Raw genomic sequence first — 21,492 nt, forward strand, 5'->3', positions numbered from 1 at the left:
CTCTCCACTGTGTTGATATCCCTGGATCAAGATAAGATTTCCATACCTGGCTTGCATAAAGCCCTTGTGTTTTTGCAACCTCAGCGAGATTATAGCCATCTAGCGGCTCCTTGGACCGCTGAGTTGAATGTTGTGGTTACAGAAGCTGACATCTTGACTAGCTTGTGGCAAATCCCACATATTATTTACAATGCCTATTAAAGGAAGTACCACTTTCGTATTCTCAGCGCATACATATCTCAGGTACAGTTATATCATATGGAAAGAGTGGTTACCCAAATTAACTCCTTTGCTCAGGCTGTGTGGTTTTGCTCTACTGTGCAACGTTTCTGAGGACATCTTTTTCACTATCTGGGTGCATTAGTTGGGAGACTTTTAATCCCTATCCCTCAATGTGTTCTCTTTGGGAACTTCAGGCTTGGGGGTGTAAATACTATGGGTTTTCGCTTATTTACTCAAAAAGCATGTATTGTGGTCCTGAAATGTGTATTACATATGTAGGTGCAGGGTGTGCCGCCATCTTTCTGGCAATGGAAAAATTTGATGCATTGTTTGATGACATGGGAAGCTAGAGATGCTTGTTTGACCTTTAAAAGGAAAAAAAAACCCACTTTTGGTCTGTCTGGCAATATTACATTGATTCATTACGTTTTAAAGCTTGTAGTTTAATACTTAACAAATTGAATCTGTGATTAGATTGGTTATCTCTTTGAGTTTATTGCTTTGTCATCGTTTCTTTTTGAGATACTTTGAGAAGACGGGGTGGGTTGGGGAGGTTTGCTTTTGGGGGGGGGGTTAGGAGGAATAGATCGTTTTATATTGTATTTTCAATTATTGAAATCCTATGCTCTGGCTTGTATTATGCTTTCACTTATATTTTGTATTCTTGGATTTTCAATAAAATATATTTTTTAAAAAATGATGCAGGGCCTGTACTTCTCCATCAGACAAAGAAGAGTATGTAACAACAAAAAGATATATCCCCTGAGAAAACGGCAGTGGCCTAACAGAATAGCCCACGAACATCAGCACTGTCTCAATGAGTGGTTAAAAATGGTGTAAATAATGTGGTCTCAGACAGGTGGGCCTGGATGAAGCCCATCGCACTACTTCCTGACGAGCTGTCTAGTCATCTTTAAAGTCCTACTGACTCATGCCCTGCAACATTTAGTCCATCCAGGAATTTCTGAGCCACCACTCAGTCAGGTAGTAGCATAATCTTACTGTTAAACCTGCAACTGCATAGGGTAAAGAGCAAACTGTAGTCCCTTAAAATATAATTCAGTGAGATGGGCGCTATTTCCTGTCTTTGCATGGCCACCTTATTGGAGTAGTCGTTAAACAAAAGGATACAGTGGCTTTGTACTCCAGCTGGTCTAACTTTTGGTATACCTTCAGTATGTGCTCTTTCTCCATCTAGTTAAGGGAGCATGCTATAGCCATATGCAACTTGTTGAACACCTTGTTGTCACTGTCTCGTTTTAGTCCATTCCTATCTGCTCGTTCACACCCTAGTGCCTTGTCATACTTTTTGATGCCTAGGTTGGTAGGGAGCCATGCCACTCTTTAATTATTCCCCTGATGTTTGTTTCCTGCTCTTTTACGGAGTCGTTCCCAGCCCATGCGCATCTCTGTCGTCTGCTGCCAACAGCACTTCTTCTTACACTACTGGTGGCTGAACTGGAAGGCTTCCCTCTGACACATCAGCGGGAAGCCACCTGGGTCAACCACTGGCAGCGTATAGGAGGAACCACTGCCAGCGGCCTGTTGAAGCTCTGGAGAGGACACAGGCAGGTAAGCTGCGGGAACCCGGAGGAACCCTTTCCATCCCCACGAGTTTGGAGGGGATTCCCAAGGATTCTGCAGAATCCTGTTCCTGTGCAGCTCTTTAATCAAAACTAATAAGTTGGCTGGGTCCCAGTTGAATGGATCTGTGTTGGTCATGCCACACTGATTTGGGCACCCACATGTGTTATATTACTGTCAGGTTACTGAGATGATGTATGGGAAGGATATGTGCTATCTTTAACATCACTGAAAGACTGATATAAAATTATGAAACATATTTCATATTGTTTTCACTACTGGTCTTGTTAGGAGTTAAGTTGATCTTGCAGAATTGAAAAGACAATATTAGATTTAAATATGTGGTGAAATTAGTAGCTGCTATCTGTGTGCATATACCTTAGTTTGGACTACATATGAAAATGGTCACTCAAATCAGCCCATTGAATAATTCTCTGGGTTTGTGTATTTGTTTTTAACTCAAGATATTTGAGCTTAAAAATTAGGACCAGAATGTAACAATTTATATTTTTTGTTCAAACATGAGAATTGGTGTAGCAGCTTAAGATTCCCAGTTAAAAACATGGAAGAGTGAGCAGTCTTTAAGAAGAAAAACCTCTTTAAGTCATGCTGTCTACTAAGCTGTAGACTTTGCTGGTCCAGACATTTGTCCTTGAGTATCTTCAGAGCAGAAGCACAATCAGTTCTTGAGTTTCTATGTAGTATTGTTTACATTTTGCACATTGTACAAATGCCTCTTGCTTGTAGGTACAGAAACTTTTAAGGCTCCGTTGAGTATATTTTATGACTTACTGCCACGATAAGTTCTCCCTTCTAGCAGATCTCGCAAAGTTGTGACACCAGCTGATATTCAGGCTAGAGAATGACAGGGGGACAAATGTTTCCCTGTCCCCATGGGAAATCCTGTTCCCGTCCCGTTCCTGCAAGCTCTGTCCTCATCTGCACAAGCTTCAAACACTTTAAAATCATAAGTGTTCAAGGCTTGTGTGGTTAAGGCAGAGCTTGCTGGAATGGGGCAGAGACAGGGACAATGACAAAACTCACGAGGAATGGGAAAATTGAGTTGCTGCAGGGATGGGGAAAAATGTGTCCCCGTATCTTTCTCTAATTCAGACTTCACAACAGCTAGTGGAGCACAATTTTTACCATCACAGTCTCCCAATAGCTCAGTAATGGTGCAGAGAAAAAAGACACTTATCAGAATGACTTTGAGACCCTCCCCCCCCCCCAGTTCCTTTATTCTTACAGGAATATCACAATTTGGCATGGAGTGGTGCTTGGCCCATGAGACAGGGAATTACTAGTCCCAAATCTTCATGCACTTGGCAAACACAAAAGTATAGAAATTAAGCCTCCAGCTTTTCCCAAAACAAAGCCCCTTCTCCCAAGCTTCTTTACTCAGAGCTAGATGCACTAAAGAGGATCTGAAAGACCATGTGGATCTCTCAGAGTCGAATGTTTGGCAGATTCAAAAGGAGCTATTAATAGAACCAAAAAATTTGCATGCAAATGATTCACGAGGATGTTCTTCGTAATCCCTGACTCGACCTCTGACTGAGCACTGTGAGAGTGACTCTTACACATGTGTAGAGCCAATAAGGAAAGCCCGAACAGCTGAGAAGCAGGGGAAGCCCACTCCCTCCTGCCAATGGAGCCCCTCTCTCCCCCCGAACCATCCCCAACCCTCCCTGTCTTCTCTAAAAAAAGGTAGGAGGGTTGCCCACTCCCTTTTACCATCGGATGCTCCCCAGAACCCCTCCCCAGTACCTTTGTCCGTTGTAAGGAGGAAGGAAGCACGGTCCCTCCTTCAAGGCCTGCCGATGCTAAATGGCAAGCGATGCACGGGGTAGGAGACACCAATTTTCTTTTATGCAGGGGGGGAAGATGCCATGGCATGAGGGAGTGGGCCATCCCTCCTGCTGTTTTCGCTCCCATGAGGAAGAGGGGTCAGTTCACGGTGTCGATTTGTCAGGGAGGGCCATCATCAGCTGGGGGTATGTGTGTGTGATTTTTTTTTTTTTTCTTTTCTAATAGAGCATATATTGTGCATGTATAACACCACAGCATCTGTGCCTATTAAAAAAATAAAGAAGGCTTTATGCCCCAAACAGCTGAGTAGCAGGAGGCTTTCCCCTGCCTCTCTGCAGTTCGGGCTTCCCCTGCTGGCTCTATTCATGTATGAGAGTTGCTCTTACAGCGATCCATCTTATTGGAGTATCAGGGGTTACAGCAAACATCTGCATGAATCATTTGCAGGCAAACTTTTTTGTACATCAATAGCTCTTTCTGAATCTGCCAAAAAATCAGATCGATGCAGACCCACATGGTCTTACCAACCCTCTTAGTGCATCTAGGCCTAACTTGCCTCAGTTTGCTCTACCTTTTTGTTCCCCTCTCATGGTTCCTGGGCATTGTGACACCAAACAACTTTTCACTGTGAGAAAACAAAACAGCTGTTTCCCCACATTTCAGCTTCAGGCTTTAACTTAATTTCTCCTTTCAAACCTGTGTCCCCCAAAGAATGTTTCACCACCTTCCCATTCCAGTACACTATCTTCCCATTCCATCTTTGAGAAAGCAGGGGCAGTCTCTTCCAAAGCTGGCGCTGTGGAAGGCTTCTCAGCTTCAGGCATCTCCACGTCTGTGAGGATCTGGTGCTGCTCTCCCAGTTCTTCCCCTGGAAACTTCTCCAGCTTTTATGTTCCTCCCTCCTCATGGGATTACTGCTTTGTTGAAAAAACCGTCTCCCTTCTAGGGTGTGAGTGTTGTGAGTGTGCCCTCCACCTGCTTGGTTCTTTCAGCCCTAGTGTGCTCCCTTTTCCTGGGGAACCTGGGGTTTCTTGGTATTACTCTCCTCCTTCTACCTTCTACATATTCTGAGAACATTCAGGTTCTTTTGGCCAGGAATATAGATATCACTCAAAAAGAACTCGGACATCTGTAAATTAACCAAAATACAGCAGTTAAACTAATAACAAATGCAAAGAAATTTGATCACATAACACCACTTCTGATTAACGCGTACTGGCTCCCCTTCTCACACAGAATTACCTATAAGATACTTCTTTTAACGTTCAAAGCATGGATAACTAATTCCCCGCAATTCATAAATAGGCTTCTGATAGCCTATGCGCCAAAGAGATTGCTTAGATCTCATTCTCAACATCTGTTGTCTATTCCCTCTCTGCGCTCTACAATATTTTCAGTGACCGCTCCATCACTATGGAATACAATGCCGACCCATCTAAGGGAAGAAACGTCAGTAGATCGGTTTAAATCAAATTTAAAAACCTTTCTATTTAGGGACACTTTTAATGTATAACTATCCAACCTTAAGACGCTCTGTCCACATGTCCTTTACCTTAGTCATTTCTACAGATGGGACCCCTATCCTTATGTGTTAACCATTCTTGTTTTACTATTCTATGATTGATGTAGTATGTTTGGTCTTTTTATGATAGAGTATACCTTTATTTTTTTTAATTATTATTTTTATATTTCATACGTACTCCACTTAGAAATTTGATAGGCGGATTAACAAATTTTAAATAAACTTGAACTTGTCCTAGGCTGGGCTTTAGTTGGGGCAGTTTGAGTCTCAGGCTTCCTTGCATTGCTCTTCCTGTGACAAAGTATACGGCAGGATTATGTTCTGCTACCCGTTATTTGTTTCACTTTGTTTTCCCCCTGAATTTTGCATTTATATCTGAATTCCTTATCCTTGCCAGATCTACTCTTCCTTCCAAAACCTCTGTCCATATTTTTATTATTCTTTCCAACTCAACGGAAGTTGGAAAGAATTTTGCAAAAGAGTTCAAACATATCTAGTGGCAAAATAACTGAAAATGTAGCAGAATGACATGAAACTTGGCATGAGGAAAAATTGGTACAGAGGAACATTTTTTTAATATAGAAATAGGCAATGTTGGACTTAGGTTGCAGAGAAATGAGCCCTTCTAAAATATGACCTGATGCATTTCTGAGGGAAAAGGAGTTCCAGCTTATATGCGTTATAAACTTATAGTGAAATGTAGCACTTTAGAGAGCAGAGCAAGGCAGTTTTAAAAGGTGGCATGCCCTTCTTTTTCAAAACACCCTAAACTGTCCTGCCACCCTGCATCCTGCCCCTTGCAACTTCCTCACCTCCTGAAACTAGTCTTTGCACACTTTCATTTCAAAAATCTACTTCCTCAGCTGTCCCACAAGTGTCTGTGGTGGAGGTAGGAAGCCAAGGACACAGCATATGACTAGCATATTGAGCAGAAATACACATGAAGAAACACATATAGACCCCACAAATGCTCATAGAGGAGAAATTTAAGTAATTTCCTGCCGTTTCTGTTTGCTTCCATTGTAACTAGCAGTATGTATTGTAGAAGGGATAAAGGGGTGGGGGGTAGAGAATTGGAAGTCGCAAGAAGGGAAGAAGTGCTGTAGAAGTGAAGTTTCTGGATGTGATGGGGAGTGAAAGAAATTAACCCCTTAAAAAAGAAAAAAAAAAGCCCCATTTCATTTCAGTTTTATTAGCACACACACTCGCCAATCCTCTCCCGTCTGCATCCACATCCACATGTATTTACATGCAGAACGGTTGAAGAAAATTCTACGAGCCATGTTCTGTGTGCTTTCCCCATTTGTTCGTATTCTCATTCTTAGAGGTAAGGGCTTGGCTGTATGTCTTCATGTAGTTGGGGAGTATGTCTAGTGCTGGGCACACTTCTATGGTCTGTACCCTGAAAGTGGCAAGGATAGATCAAGGAATATACAGCTATCCGGCAGCCATAAGGATTGGTGGATACTGAATAACTGTTTTTCTGGTTAATTGAGAGTGTGTTAGAAACCTTGTCAAACACAGTCTCGATTTCCTCCTCCACCCCGAAGCACCAGCACAGAAGTGGTCCTGAGCCGCAAAGCCTTTCTTCCTCCCTCAAATCCTGAAGTGGCAAAAGCAGGCAGCAGTCCTAAGCCGCGAATCCCCTCGCTCTCACCCTTCCTTACCTGAAGTGCAGCTGGTCAGCAGGAGGCAGCCTCAAAACAAGCTGTTTGCGGTCAGCCCCAGAAGATCCTTTCCTCTGATGTGTCAGAAGGGATGCGTCAGAGGAAAGGCTCTGCTGGGGTTTTGTCACCCTTCTGTGAACATTTCCTAATTTTACTATAATCTTTTTCAGATGGGACTACATATAATAGTCACACCAGGGACCAATACAGTCGTTATTGTTCTTTGCTCATTTTTAACTATCTCTAACAATCTGTGTGCTTCTTTGGGCCTAATAGTCAGAGATTGAATGTATACTTGAGAGAGCTGCAGTAGGATCCCTCTGGCTGAAAACCTGTCACTGCAGTCACTGGGTTAGATAGAAGGGCAAGATTTCAAAATGAATAGTTAAGAGGGAGCTGTGAATGCAGGTTCATAATATCACAGCCCCAGTAAGTGTTGGTTCTGATTTAAGTGCAATATAGATACAGATTTATTGACTCTTTCAGAAAGGATGATTATATGTTTATGATGAATTTTATTATGTAATAAGTAGGAATATAACTTTTATTGTGAGCCACTCTGAACCTATTTGTAGGGAGAAAGTGGTCTATAAATGCCATTTTAGTTTTAGATTATATTAGATTGTTCAATTAAGTGGCTGTCAATAGTACAAATGGTAAGATCAAAGGAATAGTTCTCTACCTATTGAGACTGTCTTTTTTGTGATAATCTAACACTTTTGCTGGATGGAGACTTGTGAAAATAGTTAAGGTCATGGATTTAGAAGCATCTAAAAAGAACAACTTGTGCAATTTCTTGCAATTGTCTTTGAGATAAGGTTGAGGCTTCCTGATAATGCATTATGGGAATGGAAGCAGGCTAGAAATGCCCAAATTTAAATTCAGAAGGAAGAACATAATTCCTAAACTGTAAAACTAAATAAATAATGATCGCATACAGGGATTTTCAAAATGACCCCATGGTGGTCCTTTAAGTCCATTAGCCCAAAGAGGAGGAAAGCAACAAACACGAGGTGTTGAAATTACTACCACAGTACTCATTACATACAGGCAAAGTAAGCAGCAATTGTTTGCTCAGCTGCCTTATATTCATATCTGTAAGTAGAGAGGTCTGAATTAATGTTAGTAGAAGAATGGCTGTTATCCAAAAAGCATCTTAACTGTCAGGGAAAGATGTTTATTTTTAAAACTCATGTCCTGATGAGTGTATTAATTTGAAAGCGAGTAAATTGTCAGAATCTTAGCTGGATTGTGACTTAATTTTTTTTCTGAATATAAAAGGACAGAACCATTCAAAGAACAACTTAAATTGTAGCAAATATTTCTCTTCACTTTCTTAAAACAAGTGATACTGATAGGAACAAGTTTGTCGGTATCACTTGTTTTAAGAAAGAGAAGAGAAATATTTGCTACAATTTAAGTTGTTCTTTGAATGGCTCTGACTTTTTATATTCAACTATTTAATTAACCATTTAATTCTATAGATTCATTTTTTTTTTCTGTTCACAGGAGTTAAAATGAGCTGGTTATTCATGATTATGTAATAAATGTAATTAACTTTTTTCATCCATCTTTTTTTGTTTCTGGAAATCTCTACATGGTTACAATAACATGAAGACTGAATGTTTAAATAGAAACATGGTGGCAGATAAAGGCCAAATGGCCTATTCAGTCTGCCTATCTGCAGCATCCACTATCTCCTTCTCTCCCTAAGACATCCCACATGCCTGTCCCATGCTTTCTTGAATTCAGACAGAGTTTTTGTTTCTACCACCTCTATCGGAAGACTATTTCTTTCATCTACCACTTTCTCCGTTTAAAAAAAATATAAAGTATTTTCTTAGATTATTCCCGAGTCTATCACCTCTTAACTTCATCCCATGCTCTCTCACTTTGGAGTTTCCTTTCAATTGAAAGACTCTCCTCATGTGTATTTATGCCATGCAAGTATTTAAACATCTCTATCATATCTCTCCTCTCTGGCCTTTCCTCCAGAGCGTACATATTGAGATCTTTGAATGTATCCCCATACACTTTTCGTATGATGCAAACCACTGGCCATTTTAGGAGTCTTCCTCTAGACCAACTCCATCCTGTTTATATCTTTTTGAATTGTACACAATATTCTAAACAAGGTGATGTGTCATTACTACCTGATTTGTTAAGCACAGAATTAGTGATTTTAAAGCTCTCTGGGCAGATGGATATGAGGTTTTTGTTTGTTTTTGTTTTTTCTAATTTGATTAGTCTTAAGTTCTTTAGCATCCCTCCAGACCAGCATAGACGGATGGGTTTATGCTCCTCTGCCAGTAGGTAGAGACTGAGAACAAACTGACTTCTGGTAATAGTATAAGTGGGCTGTACAGTCCCTGAGGAATCTGTCTATTCTCAGTTTCCAGCGGGAAGAGGTGATAAGTCTGTGCAGTGTGTGCTTACTGCCTCCTCTGCATGTGGTGGTTGGCCATCTGATGGGAGGATACTCGCCTGAAGAAGTGTCTGGCAAGCTCCCAGCGATGTGGCCAGCATTTGTAAGTTTAGTGCCGCGACTTCAATCGTGGTGTCGGGCTGTGAGGTTGTTCAGGCCGCATCTTCAGGGGATCCTGTAATGGTGGCCAATGTCTTCAGTGGTTAAGACATGGTAATCTCAAAACCTCTACATTACCTGCAGCACTTTATTGTAGGTTTGCAAGTAGGCCCCTAATGAAATATAGGGAAGGAAAGATTTGTAAAAATCTTTAAGAACAATATGACAGTTTTCAAAGGTATTTCTGCAGGTATATTCTCTTGGAAAAAAGAAATCTTTTGAAAATTGGTGCCTATTCTGGGGAAAGGCTTAGAGACAACATACCTGCATAGTTCACAGCTAATAATCTCTGGCGGTTGATGTGTCGGGGACTATTTAGCCATATTTTTTGCAAAGGGAAATTCCATAGGCCTGCAAGCATTTGAAACTTGGCCTTTCTGGGTTTATATGAATAAAATGTTTTGGGTTTTTTTCCAACATGAATGTGTAGGGTGTGATGGTTTTTGTTTGTTTTGTATACTTCTAGTGTAGCTTTAATAGTGGCCCTTGCATATTTGACAAGTCAGAGCTGCTTTAATTGTTTTATTAAAGGAGGGGTCTGAATAAGGTAACCATTAGATTTAGGTTTATGTTTTGAGAGTAGAAATCAAGTCATTTAAAATTGAAAAGCATATTAGTTTGTGCTTGATGTATTACTCTACTTACATTGATTCATTTCTAAAAACGTATATGCAGTAGTGTTTATTTTACTTTTTAAAAATCTTTTTTTAAGACCAGAATTTGTACAGTATGCTCTTTGCTTCCTCTAGTGTTTGATGATGGAGATGAGAGGACGCTGAGACGGACCTCGCTATGCTTGAAAGGAGAGCGCCATTTTGCAGAGAGTGAGGTGAGGCAGCATTTACTAAAAGCTAGAAACTGTATGGTTACGTTGCAGCACAGAAAAAGCAAACTAACTTTATCTTGTTTCTTTGTAGACACTTGACCAACTGCCGCTAACAAATCCAGAACATTTTGGCACCCCAGTAATTGGGAAGAAGTCCAATCGAGGAAGGAGATCCTCTCTTCCCATGTGAGTTTTAAAATTTTACACACATTTAATTAAAATTACTTTTGTATCCCTAATGTAAAACTAGTCAGATACTAAAATATATTTGTGTTTAATATCAGTATATTTTCTTCTTAAGTTTTCTTGTGTGACTGTGGGATACATGAACTTAGAGAAATTTAGGTTTTGCCATTTTGTATATTGCTGACCTGTTAATTAACAGGTTGCTATTGTAATCTCTGCCAGTTTGTTGAAGCTTGGTTATATTGACTGTAAGTACTGCAGTATCTTCTGACACCATTTGTGATAAATATTATTTTACTCCTAACCACCTCTTAAGTAAAACTTAAAACATTTCATCAATATTTGACTTTGGGCTGTGATTTGCGGCATCATTGTACCTTTGCATTTAACTTATATGTATCTGAGTAGTTTGAGAGGAGAGAAATAAACATAAAGGGGTCTGCTCTTAGACACCAACAAAATAATTACCCCTCCCTGGATGCATTGAAAGAGCCTACTCAATATGAGGAACATTGTGTAATCACTGGTGCCCATAGAGCTGACTCCTGTGGGCCTATTTACTAAAATGTGTTAGGATTTCACAGTTCCATTGTGGTCATTGATCTGCAGTAACCGCAAAGCTTCTATGTTAATTATCAGGGGCATTCCCAATGTTTGGAAGTCAGTCAATGCAGAGAAAAAGCATTAATATGCCTTAATGGTAGATGATAATGTAACACAATTAAGTTACAACAACAGAAGAAACAAAATCCAACACAAAGTCCAACACAAGGAAACAGCGATGGAGGTGCACAGACTGAATGGCAAGATTTAAATTCAAATGCCTTTATTGTGGAAACCAATGGATGATATTAAAAAGAATCTACACAATTTAACACACAGAATTATGTTTGATATTTTATCCTAGAACAAGCAGGCAGCATATTTTCACATATGGGTGACATCATCCACAGAGCTCAGTAGGGACAGTTTGACAAGTGAACTGTCACTTTAAGTTGAAAAACTTTGAAACTGCCCGCACCACGCATGCTTGAGTGCCTTCCCACCCGACGTCGGTTCGAGTCCCTCAGTTTTTTGTTTTCTATGGAGCAAAGAAGTTTGTTTTCACTGAACTCCATTCAGTTTTTTGTTGCCTTCTCGCTTTGCATCTTTTATTTTCTATTTTTTGTTTTTTCTTTCAAGTTTAGTAATTCGTTTTTATTTTTAACAGGTTTTCTAAAAAAAAAAAAAGTAAAGTAAGAACTTTTCTGTCAAATAAGAACATAAGCAGCGCCTCTGCTGGGTCAGACCAGAGGTCCATCATGCCCAGCAGCCCACTCACGTTGCGGCCCATCAGGTCCAGGACCTGCATATTAATCCTCTATCTATACCCTTCAATCCCCTTTTCCTTCAGGAAAACATCTAATCCTTTCTTGAAACCCAATACCTTACTCTGTCCTACCACACCCTCTGGAAGCGCATTCCAGGTGTCCACCACCCTCTGGATGAAGAAGAGCTTCCTAGCATTGGTTCTGAATCTGTCCCCTTTAATTTATCCGAATGCCCTCTCGTTCTTGTAGTCTTCGAAGGTTTGAAGAATCTGTCTCTCTCCACTTTCTCTATGCCCTTCATGATCTTGTAAGTTTATCATGTCCCCTCTAAGCCTCCACTTTTTGAGGGAAAAGAGCCCCGGTTTCTCCAATCTTTCAGCATAGGAAAGGTTTTCCATACCTTTTATCAATCTCGTCACTCGAGTATCGCCAAGGTACGGCGACCAGTATTGGAGGCAGTACTCCAGATGTGGGCGCACCATCGCCCGATACAACGGCAAGATAACTTCCTTCGTTCTGGTTGTAATACCTTTCTTGATGATACCTAGTATTCTGTTCGCCTTCTTAGAGGCCGCTGTGCACTGGGCCAACGGTTTCATTGTCTTGTCTACCAGTACCCCTAAGTCCTTTTCTAGGCTACTTTCACCCATTACCAGCCCTCCCATCGTGTAGTTGTACCTCGGGTTTCTGTTTCCTACATGCAAGACTTTTACATTTCTCTACATTGAACTTCATCTGCCATCTCGTCGCCCACTCCCCTAGTTTGTTCAGGTCCCTTTGTAAATCTTCGCAATCCTCTTTAGTCCTAGCCCTATTAAATAGTTTGGTGTCGTCTGCGAATTTTATTACTTCGCACTTCGTCCCTGTTTCTAGATCATTTATAAATACATTGAATAGCAGTGGTCCAAGCACCAACCCCTGCGGAACACCACTCTTGACCCTCCTCCAGTCCGAGTAGTGGCCCTTCACTCCTACCCTCTGCTTCCTACCCACCAACCAGTTCCTGATCCATCTATATACGTCTCCTTCCACCCCATGGTTCTTCAGTTTCCGAAGAAGGCGTTCAAAGGCTTGTCAAAGGTTGTCAAAGGCTTTATGAAAGTGTAAGTATACGATGTCTATGGGGTCCCCTTTGTCCATCCGTTTGTTAATTCCTTCGAAAAAGTGCAATAAGTTCGTTAGGCACGATCTTCCCTTGCAGAAGCCATGTTGGCTTGTTTTCATAAGTTTATTCCTTTCTAGATGATCCTTGATGCTATCTTTTATCAGCACTTCCACCATTTTCCCTGGAACCGAGGTCAGACTTACCGGTCTGAAGTTCCCCGGGTCACCTCTTGATCCCTTTTTAAAGATGGGCGTGACATTGGCTATCTTCCAATCCTCCGGGATCATGCCTGTTTTCAGGGATAGATTACAGACTTGCTGTAGTAGTTCTGCTATTTCCTCCTTTAGTTCTTTCAGTACCCTAGGGTGGATTCAGTCCAGGCCCGATGATTTGTCAGTTTTTAATTTTTCTATCTGCCTGCGTACATCTTCAAGGCTTACTTCCATGGATGTTAATTTTTCTGCTTGGTCTCCCTTGAAGAGTTGTTCAGGTTCCAGTATGTTGGATGTGTCCTCTTTTGTAAATACTAACGAAAAGAACATATTTAGCCTTTTCGCCACTTCTTTCTTCTCCTTCACCACTGCCTTCCTATCTCCGTTATCCAGCTGTCCCACCTCCTCCATTGCCGGCTGCTTCCCCCTAACATATCTGAAGAACGGTTTGAAATTTTGTGCTTCCCTAGCTAACCTCTCTTCATATTCTCTTTTTGCTTTTCTAACCACAAGGTGACATTCTTTTTGATACTTCCTGTGTTCTTTCCAGTTCTCCTCGGTTTTGCCCTTTTTCAATTTCTTGAATGAATTCTTCTTATCACCTATCGCTTTCTTCACTTCTTTAGTTATCCACGCCGGGTCTTTTATTCGGCTCTTTTTGCACCCTTTTCTGAATCTGGGGATATAAATATTTTGCGCCTCGCTCACTGTGTCCTTGAATAAAGACCAGGCTTGCTCTACATTCTGCCATTTCTTTGAGCTGTTCCTAAGTTTCTTCCTTACTATTACCCTCATCGCTTCGTAGTTTCCTTTCTTGAAGTTAAAGGTTCTCTTTCCCTTCGGTATTCCTACTTCAACTTTGAACTTGATCATATTTTGATCGCTGTTTCCTAACGATCGCACTACTTCTACTTCCTTTGCAGGTCCTCTTAGCCCAATAAGGATTAGATCCAGAGTGACATTCCCTCTCGGTTCTCTGACGAGCTGATCCATGAAGCAGTCCTGTATAGCCTCCAGGAATCCGGTCTCCCTGGTGCATTTTGAATTTCCAAGACTCCAGTCTATCCTGGGATAGTTGAAGTCTCCCATAATAATCGTGTTACCACTTTTGCATTCTCATTTCATCTCGTCTTCCATCTTCTATTAGTGGCGACTTCTTGTGCAGCATTAGTTATGTGTGTTTTGTTGCTGATGTTTTTCAAAGGTTGGCGGCTTTCTTATTTAACACCTCTTTAAATTACTTCTTTAAAATAATTTTTTTTTTTCCGCGCCCTTTTTTTCTGTCAAGAACAGTACTTCATGAGTAAATCAGGATTAAAAATATCAAAAAACAAAAAGAAACCAGACAAAGGCTTTAAATATAACAAAAAGACTGGCTTCAATAGAGACTAGTCTATAAAGTGTGACCCAAATAACTATATGAAAAAACCTCAGAGATATGAAACTCTGAAGGGAAGGCTGCTAAACTTCCCTAAAAAGAGTTCGCCTTCCAGTCATTGCAACTTCATAAGTCCAGGTCACACTTCAAGACTCTAATATAAGAGAGGGGTTAAAGTTCTTAAAGTATTTCCACTTGTAGAAAGATTATATCTTCTCTTATTTAGCAAACATACTGGCACCACTTATCTTTTAAATGTGGTTTAGGGGGTCCCAACGTGGCCCCATTTTGTTGTCTGCTTCAGGAGACCCAATACTGGATGTTCTGGAATCTTAGAACTCTAATGAATATTCTACACTTCTTGGTCAAATTGCTGCTTGAACATTTACAGGTTTTGTGATGTTCAGTCATGTCTATAAGCAAAAAAGAGAGTTGCCAAGTTACATGTGAGTGCTACATCTTACTCACATTATAACTGCAATATTTTTCTATAAACTATTGGCGAAAGAAATTGGCAGGGAGACACATAAAAGCCGTACATACCACTGCTGAATCTGGATGTTGCTTTTAAACAATCAATTCTGAAAAGTTCCAACCGCCAGAAGAACTCTGTCAGCTGGCTCCGAGTTTAAAAGCTTAGCCGGGAGGAGGAGACCTTCCCTGTACGTCAAAGCATTGAATTTGACACCTGTAGTTTAGATAATTCCATTGAGATTTTTGAACAAACAATAGCATGATATAGTTGTAACCACTCAAAGCTATTCGAAAAGCTGACATGGTGACTTGCACGCAAGACATAGTGATTTGCACACAATTCTGAAAAGGATTTCAAACTATCTGATTGTAATATCTGGCATTGTGCTTATACCCAGTTCCAGCAAACAACAAAAGTCCAACAGGACAAAAACCCACGGGTATAAAAGCACACAAGGAAAAGTAGGAACGGACAATGAACACTCCACGTGGTGTGTTCATTGTCTGTTCCCACTTTTTCTTGTGTTCTTTTCTATCCAGTTCCATCCATTCTTTCCATATAATGTGTTTTCCATCAATGCAGATATTCCCATTTGCTCAAAGACGGCATAGATTTGATCTTTCAAAAGGAATATCCAGCTAAGAGTCAATTTCAACAAGTGCTTTTGAGTAGATCTTTAGGGTTTAGTTTCAGATGCTATGGAAGCACAACAGAAATTAAATCTTTCAACCTAAATGGGTGGAGCAAATTAAGCTCTAATAAACACCACTTCAGCCAATTGTGCTATTGATCAGGTGTTAGCCAATACATAGCTTGTCTCAGTATATAAGCACTATGATATTTGTAAAGATGAGGGAAATTTAATCCACCACAATCTTTAGTATGCTGTAAGGTTTTGAAAGCGATCCTTGGTTGCTTATTTTGCCAAATTAATTTCTTTGTCTAAATCTTTATACAAAGCCGGAGAAAAATAGATAGGAATCATGTTCAAATAATACAGAATTGTTGGCGCTATGGTCATTCGTACAGTTTCAGTGCGCCCCACAAGGTTAACTATTTGGGCATCAGTTTCCTTATCAGATCTTTTATGGTTCCAAGCAGTTTGTTTATTTTCTTTAATTGTTTCATCCAAAGTGGAACGCACTTGTATTCCCAGATATTTAAAGCAATCTGGCTGCCACTTGAATGGAAACTCCCTGAAACGGTCTTGATTATTTAACTCGTTGATTGGCAATAGCTCTGACTTTGACCAATTTATTTTATAGCCAGAGAAGCTTCCAAAATAATTAATAACTTCAAGTAACACGGGAATAGTTTGCATAGGCTCCATCAGCATATGTGTTTAGTTTATATATTTCAGAACCATAGGGGATTCCTTTAATTTTGGGTTCCTGTCTAATTGCCAATAATAGCAATTCAAGCACTAAATCAAAAAGCAGTGGTGACAGTGGGCACCTTTGCCTAGGTCCCCTGTGTAATTTAAAGCCTGGTGATAATAGTTGTTAACATATAATCTGGTACCTGGTAATGTATAAAGTGCTCTAAGTATATTACAGAAATTATTGCCTAGTCCAAACCATGTTAACGCATCCATCTTATGACCATTCAACTCTGTCAAATGTCTTCTCAGTGTCGAATGACACCAAGAAAGCAGGTGACTCCAAAGATTTTGCAATTTGAAGCATATGGAAGCACAGTCTTGTATTGTTTGCAGAGTGTTGATTTGCAATGAAGTCAGTTTGCTCAAACGCAATCAATTTTGACAAAAAATATGCTAATCTACTAGCTAGCACTTTAGCATAAATTTTTACATTAATGTTGATTAACGAAATTGGTCTATAGTTACATCAAATGGGTCCCTCTCAGGTTTTGGAATTAGTCATAAGTGCTTCTCTCATAGTACCTTGGAATGAACCTTGATCTAATACATGACTGTATACACAACATATATGTGGCAGTAAAAGATTCTGGAATTGCTTATAGAATTCCACAGTTTATCCATCAAATCATGGGGCCTTACCAGATTGTAACGAGCTAATGGCCTTAACAATTTCCTGCTCTGATATAAGGGAATTTAATAACTATCACTTTCTGAAAGTTTGGGACCAACTAGTTTATTCAAAAAATCTCTGCAAGCATCATTAACATTAACACATTCAGAAGAATAAAGTTTTTCATAGAATTCTATAAATTGTTTTGATATATCCTCGCGTTCTGTAAATATTGGACCTTTCCCATTTCTAATAGCAGTGATATGTTTCCTATTTCTTCTCCTTTTAAAAATGCTGCCAATAATTAATCTGCTTGGTTTGAGTATTCATAATAACTGGCTTGGCTTAGGTCACATCTCGTTCTGGCACTCAACATATTAAGATATTTTTAACCTCCAGTAATTGTTGCAAGATTACTGCATCCCGCTTTTTAATAAGAAAATGTTTGAGTGTTAAATCTTAATTTCTAGATGCTCTAGCTCTATTTTTTTGCTTTTAGTTTGAGATCACAACATACGATTTCCCCACGTAATGTAGCTTTGAAAGCATCCCAGATAATTATAGGAAAAACCTGAGATATATTGTTAAATTCAAAATATTCAGTTATTGTCCTAACCACATCATCCACAAACTTTGGGTCTTGTAATAAGGCATTATTAAATCTCGCCCAGAAATAGCTAAGAAGAAAAAAAAATAAAATAAAATAAAATAATAATTTAAATTGAATCAGGTTGGGCAGACTGGATGGACCATTCGGGTCTTTATCTGCCGTCATCTACTATGTTACATAAAGGTCTCTCCCTTTTTTCTTTTCTCCATGATATGGTCAAGGATATACCTGCATGATCTGATACTCCTATATAAGTTGAATTTATCACATTAGGAGTCATACATATCCTTAGAGATTAAGAAAGAATAAATATGCGAGAAGGATTTATGCACAGGAGAACAGAAGGTGTATTCTTTTCCTTGAGGATTGAATATCCTCCAAATATCTACCAGTCCTCCATTATTTATTAGATCTTGTGAGACCCAGAGTCTCTTGGTTTTGGTTGCCTATCCAAAACCGGATCTATCTCCTGATTTAAGTCCCCTACCATGATCATAGGGAGAGATCCATTGGTAATTATATGCGTTCGTAATTTCTGGGGAAAAAATCTTGCTCGGATTCACTGGAGCGTATACATTTAGCAAAGATATTAAGGCTTCATCGATTTTAACATCTAAATAAAGCCACCTATGTTCCAAATCATGTTTTACAATCTTAAAATTCAGACCCTTTCTGAACAAAACTGCTAATCCACCTTTCTTTTTCTTGAGCAGGCATATAACATTCTTTTCTGACTCCTTTCCATTTAAGTGCGTTTCCTGCAAAAATAAGATACAGTGGAACCTTGGTTTACGAGCATAATTTGTTCCAGAAGCATGCTCGTAAACCAAATTACTCGTATATCAAAGTGAGTTTCCCCATAGAAAGTAAGGGAAACTCGCTTGATTCGTTCCCACCCACCCCCGAGGCCAGCAGCACTGGTCTACTCCCCCGAGAACCGGCATTGCTCCCCCCCGCTTATGAAGGCCCCCCCCCCCCGCTGCAATCCATCATCCCAAGCAAAAAGGACGGCAGATCTTCGGGCATGTGTCAGGTGCCAGATAGGGGTAAGCGATGTGTTCGGGTGGGTGGATGAGTGCAGGGGGAATGCCGGATCGTGGCGGGGGGACGACGTGAGCAGGGTGGATGCTGGATCGCGGGGGGAGGCGCTCATACATCGAGGCAAGCTCGGTTTCCGAGGCACCAATTTTGCGAATGTTTTGCTCGTTTGCAAAACACTCGCAAACCGGTGCACTCGTAAGCTAAGGTACCACTGTATTTGCTTTAGTTCTTGCAAGATACTGTAAAATCTTTTTTCTTTTGATTGGATGATTTAATTCGTTCACATTTAGCGAATAACAGATAATATTATCCATAGGCTTTAGTTTCCAGAAGCTTCTTACTCTCATAACTCCATACATGCATGTTTTTAAATTTCCAAAATTTTATTGAAATACATACATACATCTTACCCTATACCTTCATATTCACAACTCTAAAACGCTCATTCATTCCAGGTTTATCACTCTCTGCAATACCCAACCCTTCTCTTCCAACATCCAGTTTGGAAATACCCCAGCATTTCCACGGCCAGACCTACACCATCGACATGGCAGCCCATATAACACAACTCTTAGTAAAACCTAAAAAAAAATATATCATCACATTGCACCTAAGTACTTTACTTTCACAACGTCACAATAATAATAATAACTTATTCTTCTATACCGCCACAGTCGAAAGACATCTAGGTGGTTCACATTGAAGAAGGCTGGACAATCAGCGAATTACAGAATGCAAGAAGTGAGGGTACAACTTATTACATAAGGAATAGATAAAAGGATAGCATATTACATCGAAACTGACAGAGGGAAAATATAATTTAGTAAGTGGTGAGGCTTCTGTTTGGGAGATGAACTTGTCAAACAGTACGGTTTTAATTCCTTTCCGGAATGCCTCTTTATATCATGTTAAACATAACCTCACAAGTAATTCAGTTTCCATCTATTTTAAAGCTTTTGATAAATTCCACGAGATCTTCTGGGTTATCAAAATGGCATGTGCGGTTATTTATATGTAACTTTCGTAACAGCGGGAGGAAAAACAGCCCATACTGTGCTCCCAGAGATTTTAATTGAGGCCTTAGATCGAAAAATTGTTTAACACTTTATACATTTTTCAGTTTTTACTATGCTCCTCCTCTTTTTCACTTTTCATTTTTTCCCCTTTTTCTTCTTTATTTCTTTTGATCTTACCCTTTGGGCTCCTTTTACGAAGGTACGCTAAGCGTTTTAGCGCACACACCAGATTAACACATGCTAGCCAAAAATCTACCACCTGCTCAAAAGGCTTTTAAGGAGGCGGTAGATTTTCCGCTAGCGCACAGTAATTTTGTGCTTGTGCTAAAAACCCTAGCGCACCTTCGTAAAAAGGAGCCCTTTATGTATAATTTTTTACATTCAATTTTTATATTATACAATGTTTTATTTTATATATTTTATTTGTATTTCATGTTGTCCAGTGATTTTTAATTTATTTGGCTCATTGTTTTGTTTTATATTTTTTTTATTTCTCATAGACTCCTGATGCAGGTCTTAGGGGCCGAAACACAAATTGTGCCAAGTCTTTTTAATGTTATCAATTGGTTTCCACAAAAAAAGGCATTTGAATTTGAATCTTGCCATCCAGTTTGTGCATCTCCAACACAATTAAGTTAGCCAAACCTTTTCAGGTGACATTAACTGTAAGACACAGTCTCTATCTATTTTCCACTCTGTCCCATGTTAGCATGTGTTAATTGCTTCATTACTAGCTAATAGTTTATTAAATAAGTCCTGATATGGGTCTAGAATGGCCATTTAGAGCACTGTTCTTCAACCACTGGTCCGTGGACTGGTGCCGGTCCGCAGGAAATTTCTGCTGGTCCGCACAGGGCCGGCAAGATTAAGGTGACCATAGGTCCCGTTTTCAGACCTCCTGTCCTGTTGTCTCCACACACAGCTTCGGGATGCCGAAATGTCACATTTTCAGGGACAGCGTCCCGAAGCTGTGCTCGGTGACACGGGACAGACTATCATTTCCTGTCACGCAACTAAAAAAAAAAGCCTCCCTCCTTCCTTTCACCCAGTCCGCTGCTATCTTATCGCCCTGCTGCTGCTGCTGCTAAAGCCAACAGGAAGTCTTCTTTCCGTCGTCAATTCTGACGTCGGAGAGGACGTTCTGGGCCAGCCAATCGCTGCCTGGCTGGCCCAGAACGTCCTCTCCGACGTCAGAATTGACATCGGAAAGAAGACTTCATGTCTGCTCTAGCAGTAGCAGCAGCAGGGCAGTAAGATAGCAGAGGACAGGGGAAAGGAAGGAGGGAGGGGTTTTGTTTGTTTGTTTGGTTTTTTTGTGCGGCAGGGAGGTAGACAGGCAGGCAGGCTGGCTTCAGGGGTGGGGGTAGGACAAAGTCTGGAAGGCAGTGAGAGGGACATAGGAAGGAGGCATTGGGGCACTAAAGACATGGGAAGGAGGCACTGGGGGCACTAAAGACATAGGAAGGGGCACTAAGGACTTGGGAAGGAGGCACTGGGGGCACTAAAGACATGGGAAGGAAGCACTGGGGGTACTAAAGAAAGGAAGGGGCACTAAGGACATGGGAAGGAGGCACCGGGGGCACTAAGGACATAGAAAGGAAGGAGGGAGAGAATAGAAAGGGACAATTATTGTGCCTGAGTGCAGAAAGAAAGGATACACAGACAGAAGGAAACACAACCAGAGACTCATGAAATCACCAGATAGAAAAGATAAGAAAAATTATTTTATTTTCAATTTAGTGATCAAAATGTGTCAGTTTTGAGAATTTATATCTGCTGTCTATATTTTGCACTATATTTGTCTATTTTTCTATAGTTACTGAGGTGACCGAGCTCGCGGAGATGGGGCGGAAACGGGGTTTTTAAATTTTAGTCCTAGTAGTTTGCCAGTCCACAAAATAATTATTTTATTTCTGCCGGTCCACGGATATAAAAAGGTTGAAAAACACTGATT

The 21,492-nt window shown here is 40.3% G+C and overlaps 1 protein-coding gene across 4 annotated transcripts in view; it reads left to right on the plus strand.

The window, feature by feature from the left end:
• Positions 1–21,492, plus strand: part of ARID4A (AT-rich interaction domain 4A) — a 236,072-nt gene that overhangs the window by 29,456 nt on the left and 185,124 nt on the right. For all 4 annotated transcript variants that reach the window (XM_033952272.1, XM_033952273.1, XM_033952274.1 and 1 more), the window contains exons 6-7: positions 10,138–10,217; positions 10,306–10,400. In XM_033952272.1, the coding sequence (XP_033808163.1) occupies positions 10,138–10,217; positions 10,306–10,400 (175 nt within the window). The remainder of the gene's footprint in view (positions 1–10,137; positions 10,218–10,305; positions 10,401–21,492) is intronic.

The sequence above is a fragment of the Geotrypetes seraphini genome, chromosome 7, assembly GCF_902459505.1.
Source record: "Geotrypetes seraphini chromosome 7, aGeoSer1.1, whole genome shotgun sequence".
NCBI classification, from domain to species: domain Eukaryota; kingdom Metazoa; phylum Chordata; class Amphibia; order Gymnophiona; family Dermophiidae; genus Geotrypetes; species Geotrypetes seraphini.